We start from the raw sequence: 12,226 nt of genomic DNA on the forward strand, positions 1-12,226 counted from the left end.
GGTCTCAGACGTTTACCACTTCGGTGGAACCCACGCGAACGAATATGGTGCTGACAAACCAATAGAAACATAATCGGGGCGAACCGGGATTCGAACCCACAAGCATAGGTTTCTGGCGTGCCCAAAGGACGCAACTCTGCACAGCGGCGCCTCAGACGATTACCACCCGTTCCCCCGATTCACTGAAGAAACTATACAACTGCGTTATAAACATAATCCTTATTTATGTTTCAAATGTAGATCTACTGCAAAACGCCGTTCAGTTATACTTTTACCAAATAGTCGAAAGAACTTCGCCGGACAACTGGGTGTCTAAAACTAAAACAATGGTAATATGGAAAAGTGTGATTTTGAAGTAAAACCCCAAAGAAGAAGAACAGTAAAAAACGAAAACAAATCCCAGCAAGCAACACTCCACCCCCAACCCCCCCCCCCCCCCCCCACCCCACCCCCCCCACCCACCACCACCCCAACCCCCCCACCCACCCCCCCACCCCCCACCCACCCCCCGCTCCCGCCCCCAAGCACACACACAGTCAATATAAAATGTATTTTATGTCAACGTTTCCTCTTGAATATACTCATTGCAGCATGCCGGAACTTCATGTTGCAGTAGCTGTAGATCATGGGGTTGGAAGCACTGCTGATGAAGTATGATCTGACGCCGATGTTGTAGGCAACATTTAGGGGTCCACTGAGCCTGTGGCTGCTACTGATCAACACTTTATTCTTGCTGATGATGACAGCGATGAGAACGAGGTGTGGAAGGTAGGTGAGGATGAAAACGAGGCTGATCAGGAACAGCATCAGTGTTGTCTTCCGGTATCTCACCGCGTGCCGTGATGTCATAATGGTGTCTCGTGGAGTGTCTTCGCCTGCAAGGCCATTGTTTGAATTAATATGCCCAACACTTAAAAGACTTCTTCTGAATTTATTAGATCGGACAACCTGGCGCCATATCAGGGAATACACGAGCACAATGGTGATAGAAACGACGACGAAGGTACAGCAGAATGCACTGACGCAGGCAACAGAATGATTGAAGTTTGTATTTTTTGATATTGCACACATTGAACCATTGAAATATCCATCCGTAATAGGCGATGGGCCATATATGTCCACACAAGGCCCAGATATGATACAAGTCGCTAGGAAACAACACAGTATTGATAACCTTGCTCCGTGAGTGGTCATTTGTTTGTTCAAAGGCCGACATATCTTTTTATATCTGTACACGGACATTGGCACTATAATAATCGCTAGTAACGTACCAACGAAAGGACTGAATGCCGACTTAATTTTGCATAGGGTGTGTGTTCCGATAGTGAACCTGTGGGTTAGGTGGAATATTTCAAACGGGATGTTTATAACGCAGTTGACTAAATCAATGATCGCCAATGCCAAGATGAAATATGCAAAAGGTTTGATTCTTTTTAGCTTGACGAGATACACATAGCACACAATAGAGTTGCCGATAAATCCAACTAGCATCACAGTGGCGAGATATACAATAGCTGGTATGGACTTGATGGAATAGTTATAATTGTGTTGGGTTAAATTAGCGAGAGTCGAAGACATCGTAGACAAGAGGTGATGATAGATTTCTGTAAGAAAATAATTTGTAGAATTAAATGCATGGGTCATGGGTAGTCATTATCTAGTATTAATTATACAGAATAAATCATACATTATAATGTACTTATCATGGGTTCGAACGGCGCCGCGATTCGCTGTGCGGAGTTGCGTACCTTGGACACGCCATAAACCGATGAATGTGGGTTCGAATCCCGGTTCGTCCTGATTATGTTTCTAGGTTTGTCATCACCATACCCGTGCTCGTGGTTTTCACCGAAGTGATAAATGTCTGAGACCTGCATCACTTCGGGCTTTCCTCCCACATTAAGCTGACACATCGTGGTATAACTTCAATACTGTTAAAAGCGACTTTAAACCAACTTTAATAATTAATAATAAAAATACGTCATGGGTAGTGAATGTATATTATTGATTAGGTTTAATAGATCATGTGCTCTTAGGGCGCGCGGGTTCCAAAGGATTGTGGGTTCGAATCCCGGTTCGCCCTGATTATATTTCTCTGTTTGTCAGCACGACACAAGTGCTCGTGGGTTTCACCAAAGTGGTAAACGTCTGAGACCTGCATCACTTCGGGCTTTCATCACACATTAAGCTGACACGCCGCAATATAACTGGAATACTGTTCAAAGCGACGTTAAACCAAATGTACTCTCACTCGAATGTGTCTATTGAGTATTTAGACACACCCCGTTAATCCGAATCCCAATGACAGTCCGGATTAACGAATATCATTTATGGAGTTATTTCCCCTTTTTAGCTCAAATAACGGAAAGTGAAGTACCCATTTTACAAAATTTGACCATCACTTGACCTTTGCATTGTTTTGCACTGTGACCTTGCTCCTAACTTCTCTGAAATGCATTTCTTTGTATTGTAAACACAATCTCCTGGGAAACCTCTTGGCCAATGAAGCTAAAACATCCCATACGTGTTCCCAGGAATGATGTCATCCCAAATGGCCAATTGTCGCCACCAATTTGACAACGCTAGTTATGGCCTCTGTCATTATTGTTCAAAATGAATTTGGTACATGTGTAGATAGTGGCGGGGCACAAGATATACGTTCCATGTTTAGCGATATTATAAATTGACCGCCTCCGTGGTCTAGTGGTAGAGCGTCCGCCCGGAGAGCGGAAAGTCCGGGGTTCGATCCCCTGCCGCTCCATACCAAAAGACGTTAAAAGATGGTACTTGTTGTTACCCTGTCTGGCGCTCGGTATTAAAGGACTAAAACAAGGACTGGTCGGTTTGGAGTCAGTATATTGTGTCTGAGTGGGGTGTTCATGTTAAACTGCGGCATGGTATCTGATTTTGGTTTGAAAAGAAATGAAATGGAGTGTGTGTAGTTAGTAGAGGGACTCAACGCACAACTTTATTTTTTCACATTTTTTTCAGATTTTGATATTGATTTGACCTGTGCACTTTGACCATGCTTTCAAATTTTCCCCAAATCCATTTCTTCGATTTTTTCACATCATCTCCGAAGAAACCACTTACCTGTGAAAGTGAAATTCACGTGCTTCCCGCCAATGTTGACATCGTGACTTGTTCAAGAGTTTAGAATGCGATTTTCAATATGACAAGTTTTGTATAGTGTTCATCCTTATTGGCAGTTTGGAATATATTCTGTTGCATATTACAATATCAATGTAAAAAAATATTGAGTTCATCTCGTTAATGGGCCGTTGTTCAATAATGGCAGGCAAGTCTTAGTTGGTTGAGTACAAATCTGTCAAGTAGACTTTTTTTTTCACCTGAACAATGAATGACAATTCGACCATCATTTGTTAAAGAAGTTCGTGTCAGCACCTATTAATGCAGTGTAGTTGGTCGTGTAGTAATGTTGTGTGACTCCTCTGTAAGTTGGTTAGATGTAGGCAGTGTGAAACATAATATTTGTGGTAACTTCTATGTGAAACAAGAGTTGTATTGTGTCCTCTATGTGACATAAGGGGTATGTTGTGACCTCTATGTGAAACAAGGGATGTGTTGTGACCTCTATGTGAAACAAGGGATGTGTTGTGACCTCTATGTGAAACAAGGGATGTGTTGTATCCACTATGTGAAACAAGGGATGTGTTGTGATCTCTATGTGTAACAAGGGATGTGTTGTGACCTCTATGTGAAACAAGGGATGTGTTGTATCCACTATGTGAAACAAGGGATGTGTTGTGATCTCTATGTGTAACAAGGGATGTGTTGTATCCACTATGTGAAACAAGGGATGTGTTGTGACCTCTATGTGAAACAAGGGATGTGTTGTATCCACTATGTGAAACAAGGGATGTGTTGTGATCTCTATGTGTAACAAGGGATGTGTTGTGATCTCTATGTGAAACAAGGGATGTGTTGTGACCTCTATGTGAAACAAGGGATGTGTTGTGACCTCTATGTGAAACAAGGGATGTGTTGTATCCACTATGTGAAACAAGGGATGTGTTGTGATCTCTATGTGTAACAAGGGATGTGTTGTGACCTCTGTGTGAAACAAGGGATGTGTTGTGACCTCTATGTGAAACAAGGGAAGTGTTGTGACCTCTATGTGAAACAAGGGATGTGGTGTGACCTCTATGTGTAACAAGGGATGTGTTGTGACCTCTGTGTGAAACAAGGGATGTGTTGTGACCTCTATGTGAAACAAGGGATGTGTTGTGACCTCTATGTGAAACAAGGGGTGTGTTTTGACCTCTTTGTGAAACAAGGGATGTGTTGTGACCTCTATGTGAAACAAGGGATATGTTGTGACCTCTATGTGAAACAAGGGATGTGTTGTGACCTCTATGTGAAACAAGGGATGTGTTGTATCCTCTTTGTGAAACAAGGGATGTGTTGTGACCTTTATGTGAAACAAGGGATGTGTTGTATCCTCTTTGTGAAACAAGGGATGTATTGTATCCTCTATGTGAAACAAGGGATGTGTTGTAACCTCTATGTGAAACAAGGGATATGTTGTGACCTCTATGTGAAACAAGGGATGTGTTGTATCCACTATGTGAAACAAGGGGTGTGTTTTGACCTCTTTGTGAAACAAGGGATGTGTTGTGACCTCTATGTGAAACAAGGGATATGTTGTGACCTCTATGTGAAACAAGGGATGTGTTGTGACCTCTATGTGAAACAAGGGATGCTTGTCGGGTGGTCAAATAATCGAGTCTGGGGTGGGCTTTCCAGGGATTTACATTACGAGCATCGATTTACACAATTGGGATACGATGACATGCATGAACCAAGTCAGCGAGCCTGATCACCCAATCTCTTGTTAGTCGCCTTTTACGAGAAGTATGCTTGCTGATGATTGAATTCTTACCACCACCATCACCACCACCGCTGCTGCTGCTACTGCTACTGCTACTGCTACTTATGCTTCCGCAACTACTATTATACCACCACCACCGCCACCACCACCACCACCACCACTACTACTACTACTACATCTACTACTACTACATCTACTACTACTACATCTACTACTACTACATCTACTACTACTACTACTACTACTACTACTACTACTACTACTACATCTACTACTACTACATCTACTACTACTACTACTACTACATCTACTACTACTACTACTACTACTACTATATCTAATACTACTACATCTACTACTACTACTACATGTACTACTACTACTACTACTACTACTACTACTACTACTACTTCCACCACCACTAGTACTACTATACCACCACCACTACTACTACACCAACTACTACAGCTATTACTACAACAACTACTACAAAAAACATTACTTCTTCAACTACAACTACTTCAACTACAACTACAACTGCTACTATACTCCGACGTGCCATTTTACCGTCCATCCGGTTACCTAGGTTCTATCCTATATAGGTCGCCGTTGGAAAGCTAGAACAAATCAGCATCCACAAAATCTTGACGTTTACAAAGTATCTGCTTACCTGGCGTGTCCATCCAGTGTCGGGTGTGAGGCACCAACTGTATTGACGAGCTCACCTATATATACTTGGTGGTGTGAAGCTTCCTACAACCGGAATAACCATATCCTTGAGTCGTGCCTGTGACTAATTTGTATCACGTGGAGATTGTGTACTATTATATATTTATACTATTAACCATACGGGAGATCCGGGTCCGAATAGGTCCCAACACCTAATGGTTGTCATATTCTGCAGTCTCATATGTGAAATGTCCCCTTAAACCCCTTTTGTCTTACCAGTCACCAGGTTCGAGTGAATTTGTACTAATACAATTGGGGCTGGACAGGTAGGAGTGAGTATGGTTTTACGCCGCTTTTAGCAATATTCCAGCAATATCACGGCAGGGGACACCAGAAATGGGCTTTACACATTGTACCCATGTCGGGAATCGAACCCGGGTCTTCGGCGTGACGAGCGAACGCTAAAACAACTAGGCTACCCTACGGCCCCTGGACAGGTAGGAAGATTCCCATTGGCGTTATACCCCTGAAGATCCGGGGTAGAATAGGTCTTCAGCAACCCATGCATGCCGTAAAATGCGACTGTGCTTCTCGTAAAAGGCGACAAACGGGATCGGGTGGTCAGGCTCGCTGTCTTGTTTGATGCATGCCATCGATCCCAATTGCGTGGATCGATGCTCATGATGTCAATCACTGGATTGTCTGGTCCAGACTCGATTATTTTCAGACCTCCGTCATGTAGCTGGAATATTGCTGAGTATGGCGTTAAACAACAAACCAACCAACCCATTGGCGTTAAATCATAAGTATTGATATTCTGCTTCAGTGATGCAATTGTCTGGGTCAGTACATCATACACGTTTTCATTCAAAGAAATGTTTGGTCCGAGACCTAAAAAATGTACCACACTGTGGTGCAAAACTACCATATTTATTTTTTTCTTTACTTAAAATCACTTGTACACAGTTTCAATGTCTGGGCCCAACATTTCTTGGAATGAAAGTGTGTCCAAGTGACCAAGTCAACTACATCACGAAGGCAGAATACCAATACTTCTGATGTAAGCATATCACTGCTTGTTGTAGTGATATACTACTCAAAAGAAGTTAATGACCACCCGATTCTTTCAAATAACGCAATGGCATATTAACTATAGTAATATGAAATAAATGGTAGTATGCCATTATGGGTCGGCGTAATGTGGGAGGAAATCCCCAAGTGACCCAGGTCGTACAAAGGAAGCTACGTCTACCGGATCCTGGCACAACTAAGGGAGGTGAGTTAGTTTTTATTTAATGCGTGCTGCCGACATTATTACAGCTGTATTGCTGAAAATGACAAAATCCTTTCCTAATCATAAGACAACTTGCTAAAATCAGGATCCTTTGTGAGTGTGTGAGCGAGTGAGTATGGTTTTACGCCGCTTTTAGCAATATTCCAGCAATATCACGGCGGGGGACACCAGAAATGGGCTTCACACATTGTACCCATGTCGGGAATCGAACCCGGGTCTTCGGCGTGACGAGCGAACGCTTAAACCACTAGGCTACCCAACCACCCCAAGGATCCTTTGTATGATACCACGATCCCGGCTATATCATAAACATGTGTTCATGAATCCAATCAAATAGTTCACGAAAGTTGGCACCCGTCACAAACACATGCAAAGGCAAGTCAATTGTTCATCTTAAAACAACACAGGAACAAAACAAGGAATTGCTTCGGGCATCATTTTGTCACTGACGCGACAAGTTTGGACATATCAACCATAAAACGTTTTGAAAGCTTTACTGAGGCCTTGAATGTTGTAACCCCGACATCAAACAACAGGACACAGCTCGACATCCTGAACAAATCGAGCTATTACTTAATCCGGTATAAATCAGACCCAAACTTAACAGCGTCCACTCACATAACACGACAGATGTCCTGTCCAATAACGGAATCATTAATCACAACCATCACGTAGAAGATTTGCCTCGCACTGATTGGTTACAAATGTGACGTAGCCGATACTATTCGCCAGACAGCAACTTATCGGAAGGAAATGCAACCCCCGTGCTTATGATGCAACTTTCATTTGATGTAGGCATGGTGATTCATTTAACACCACAGAATTAGTAAACAAGAAAATATTATTGTCTACATCATCAGTATGTCGACAAATATTCCAGCAGCTCCGGATTTGGTGTACTTTGAGGTACAATCGAGCATGCTCTTTCTACCAAGATTTTGAAGAACATCATACGACTCTTCCTCAAACGTTTCTTGATCAAGTTTACAACATTCAAGGCCTCAGTAAAGCTTTAAAACGTTTTATGGTGGACATGTGGAGGACATGTTCACATTTGACGCATCAGTGACAAACACCATGTCCGACGGAAATTTGACTTGTACTATATGTTTTACCGTGTTTCTTCATGTGAACATTTGACTTGCCTTTGCAAGTGTTTGTGACGGACTCTTCCTCAAACGTTTCTTGATCAAGTTTACAACATTCAAGGCCTCAGTAAAGCTTTAAAACGTTTTATGGTGGACATGTGGAGGACATGTTCACATTTGACGCATCAGTGACAAACATCATGTCCGACGGAAATTTGACTTGTACTATATGTTTTACCGTGTTTCTTCATGTGAACATTTGACTTGCCTTTGCAAGTGTTTGTCACGGGTGCAACCGATGGGAAAGGATACACTCACCTTTTGTCCAACTCATGATATCAAAACTATTTGATAGTGATTCATAACCACATGTTCATGATATAGTCGGAATCGTACAATCGATTCTGCTTTTAGCACAAATGTCTCATGAATATGGAAAGGATTTTGTTATTTTTATGTGAAACGTAGATCATTCCCGTTTATATGTGTTTATTTTTTGCCCACAGGGTCATATAAGAGCTTTCAAGATTATCTTAATCTTTCATTTAGGAGTTGTATTATCAGTGAAGACAAGACTCATTGATGGTTTTCAACTTTAAAGAAAACAATTGAAATCCTTAATTAAATGTCACCTTTTGTGAAGATTTATATCAAAAGCTCAACCCCTGTAGTATGTATACGAATACGGAAACGTAGATATGCATACGTCGTCATCACTCGATCCTTTCCGTAACGTGCATTCACACTTGTCTTCAATCGCTTCTTTCCGGAACCCAACAGAAGGCCATTTTACAGCAATCTCATTCAAATCCGATCTTTGCTCCGATACGATACATCTCTACGTAAAGAATTGTGTACGGAAGCTGGCATCTGTTCAGCGCAGGAATCTTCCACGGAGAGGTCCACAGATTTCCAGGCAGAGAGGTATCGTATGTTGGAGTAAAAGATCTGAATTGGATCAGATTGATCTTCTGATAGGAAGTGAAGATTTCAGAATACATAAGTCCCAGTCCCCCTAAATACCACAATGCCAAGTGGAACGTGTAATTGTAAGGACATTTTAGGTCTGTAGGCCCCGGGTTAATAAATTGGGTCCTCCAGACGCTCATAGGGACCGTATCAAAGAAAATCTCATCGTTTTTACAATTCATATGTGTGGAGGTTCGGACACAAACCAAGGCTGCCCTGTTACCTGAACTTTTAAATCGACAGGATAAATTGTTTCGGAATTAGGGTATTGGCTGGTCGATCGGTCCATGCAAACACCATTTCAAGAACTTGATAATTTTGTGTATATGCAACAACAGAAATGGTGTTCGTATTATAAAACCTGAGTGGGTCAATTATATAAAAATCATGAATAACGGAAATTATGTTTAAATGGCACCATAAGAGGCTTTGTGGCTCAATTTGACAAAATAAAGGTCTCCAAATCTCTGAGCTGAATTAGTTGCCAAACATATATCTGGAAAATAATTAAGCAAACATTATTGTATATTTCCAATTTTAAATGTCCTATAGTTTATTTCTAAGGATAAATTGCTGTAATTATTGGCTTAAGTAAAAACTATATTTCCACTGAGTAAAACAACACTTTTGATCCGAACTATATTTTCTTAGTATCCCAGGTACGACGTTGGTGCTGAACCGGATGTTTCTGCATTTGACAACACTAGTCCGTCTGTAGGTCCACAACGTTAATTCTATGGTATTGTGCAGCTACATCATCACAATGATCACCATCTCCAGCTTCGGAGGCGTTATGAGCGCCAACATGCCTAGCCGCTTTCCGAGAGTCAAGTCCCGACTAACTCAAAGCATTCCTACTTTAACTACAATATACCAGTCAACTCACTGAACACCTACCACGAATACGATACCCGTTTGGTCAGTCTGCAGTATCCCGTACCTCATCTACAATGTCAAGCTTCAGGACCCGTGAAGATCCGGGGTAGAATAGGTCTCACCAACCCATGCTTGTCGTAAAAGGCGACTTATAGGACCGGGTGCATGTGGTCAGGCTCGCTGACTTGGTTTGATGCATGTCATCGTATCCCAATTGCGTGGATCGATGCTCATGATGTCAATCACTGGACTTTCTGGTCCAGCATTTATTATTTACAGACCGCCGTCATAGAGCTGGAATATTGCTGAGTGCGGCGTTAAACAACTAAATAAAGAAAAATGTCAAGCTTCTGTGGCCAACCGGCCATTCTCAAGCGTTGATAACAAGCCGGTTACCCGCACATGACTGTGCTCCTGGCCATGGTAATAATATAAGGGTAACGCTATTTTTCAGGGCATTATCATTTGCAGAAGACCTCTGGCTCTCTGAAGCCAGAGGTCTTCTGCAAATGATAATGCCCTGAAAAATAGCGTTACCGTTATTATAGCCAAAATGGATGGAATTTTGTACCAAATAAAAAGAAACAACAATATCAATTTTGAAACATTTACTGCAATCAACACAAATGTCACTGACCCACTTTTACAAATATGGAAACGTCATATAACAAACAGATGACGTCACTATTGAACGTGACGTCACCTATGCCTACCCTATGACGTCACCTAACAACGTGCGTGATAATGGCCCGTCGTCAAGCCATATGAGGGCATTATCAAGTTACAGTGGCCCGCTGATTCTTGATAACGTGCGGGCGGTTCACTGATAATTCTATCCATTTTAGCTATAATAGCTGCTGTTATAATTTGTATTGGAAGAACTGTGAATATTTAAATAGATATATTTTACTTACTTAACTGAGGGAACATATAAAACATATATAGACTCCCTATTAAAACCTATACCCCCGCCAAACTGCCTATGGTATAAGGGTAACGCTATTTTTCAGGGCATTATCATTTGTAGAAGCCCAAAGTTTTCCATTAACTGCCCGACGAAGGAGGGCAGTTGAAAAGACCGAGGGCTTCTGCAAATGATAATGCCCAGAAAAAGAGCGTTACCTTTATTATAGCTAAAATGGATGGAATTTGTTATCAAATAAAAAGAAACAACAACATCGGTTTTGAAACATTTACTGCAATCAACACGAATGTCACTGACCACATTTTACAAATATGGAAACGTCATAGAACAAACTAGATGACGTCACTATAATACGTGACGTCATTTTCTCTACCCTATGACGTCACCTAACAACGGGCTTGATAATGGCCCGTCGTCAAGCAATATGAGGGCATTATCAAGTTACAGTGGCCCGCTCATTTCTGATAACGTGCGGGCGGTTTAATGATAATTCTATCCATTTTAGCTATAATGTCAGTTAAGGGTCACTTCCCCTACTAATGAGTTCTTGTCCTTTCCTGTCTACTCTTCTGGGACCCGTTCCTCAAAGCGATCTCAGCGCTAAGCTGCTCGTAACTCCCACAATATGACGAAGACTCTGACTATAGCTCTGAGATAGCTTTGTGGAACGGGTCCCTGTACGTACACACCTCACCAAGGAACTGTCTGACAAGCCTGGTGAACTACTACCAGTGACTGCGTAACCATCAATATGGCTCCTTGAATTGTCGGGATGGCCATATCCCGTCGTATAGAACTGTGTGGCTGTTATCTCGGAGAAAGTGAAACCTCTCTCACTCACGCCCAAACAGCACTGTCACATCCCGGTTTGAGTGAGTGAGTGAGTTGGGTTTAACGCCGCTTTTAACAGTATTCCAGTTATATCACGGCGTGTCAGCTTAATATGGGAGGAAAGCCCGAAGTGATGCAGGTCTCAGACGTTTATCACTTCGGTGAAACCCACGAGCACGGGTATGGTGCTGACAAACCTAGAAACATAATCGGGGCGAACCGGGATTCGAACCCACAATCATCCCGGTTTGAAGAGACCCCTTGAAGTTGATTAAAACACTTCCCTCTATATAACTGGCTACTGTCTGACTTCCTTGTTTGTTTACAGTTTACAGGCAGTGTTTCTGATTCTGCTATCTGTTGAATACTTCCTCTATCTAATGTCGTAATCTTAATTTGTGATATTTCGTTTGGTATTAAATATTATCCCAACCAGTTAAAATATGTGTCTCTTCATTGTATGAAATATATTTGGCACTGGTCTCAAAATATGGAACTTTTGAGTGTATTGTAAGCAAATTCTCATGGAAATTGTTTATCCCTATTGGATTTTGGCTTAAGTATTTACTATGAGAAGTAAAACCACACAACGACAACAACCTGAATATATAAAAATAGAACATTTTAATAATTAAATATCCTGTGTGTATCAATAGAAAATTTAGGAAGGAAATGAATATTTCTTTGCTTGGAATTTCAATTGAAAACAATATTTTCAAGTT

At 41.6% G+C, this 12,226-nt stretch overlaps 1 protein-coding gene across 1 annotated transcript; it reads right to left on the reverse strand.

Moving 5' to 3' along the window:
- Positions 1-558: 558 nt before the first annotated feature.
- Positions 559-5,606, reverse strand: LOC124121312 (neuropeptides capa receptor-like). The gene is made up of 2 exons (XM_046484303.2): positions 5,523-5,606; positions 559-1,604 (listed from the first exon to the last, which is right to left on the reverse strand). Exons 1-2 carry the CDS (start codon positions 5,533-5,535, stop codon positions 559-561), a joined length of 1,059 nt encoding a protein of 352 aa, XP_046340259.2. The 5' UTR covers positions 5,536-5,606.
- Between the last annotated feature and the right edge of the window lie 6,620 nt (positions 5,607-12,226).

Source organism: Haliotis rufescens, unplaced genomic scaffold (assembly GCF_023055435.1).
Source record: "Haliotis rufescens isolate VD_foot unplaced genomic scaffold, xgHalRufe1.0.p SCAF_21, whole genome shotgun sequence".
In the NCBI taxonomy this organism is placed as follows: domain Eukaryota; kingdom Metazoa; phylum Mollusca; class Gastropoda; order Lepetellida; family Haliotidae; genus Haliotis; species Haliotis rufescens.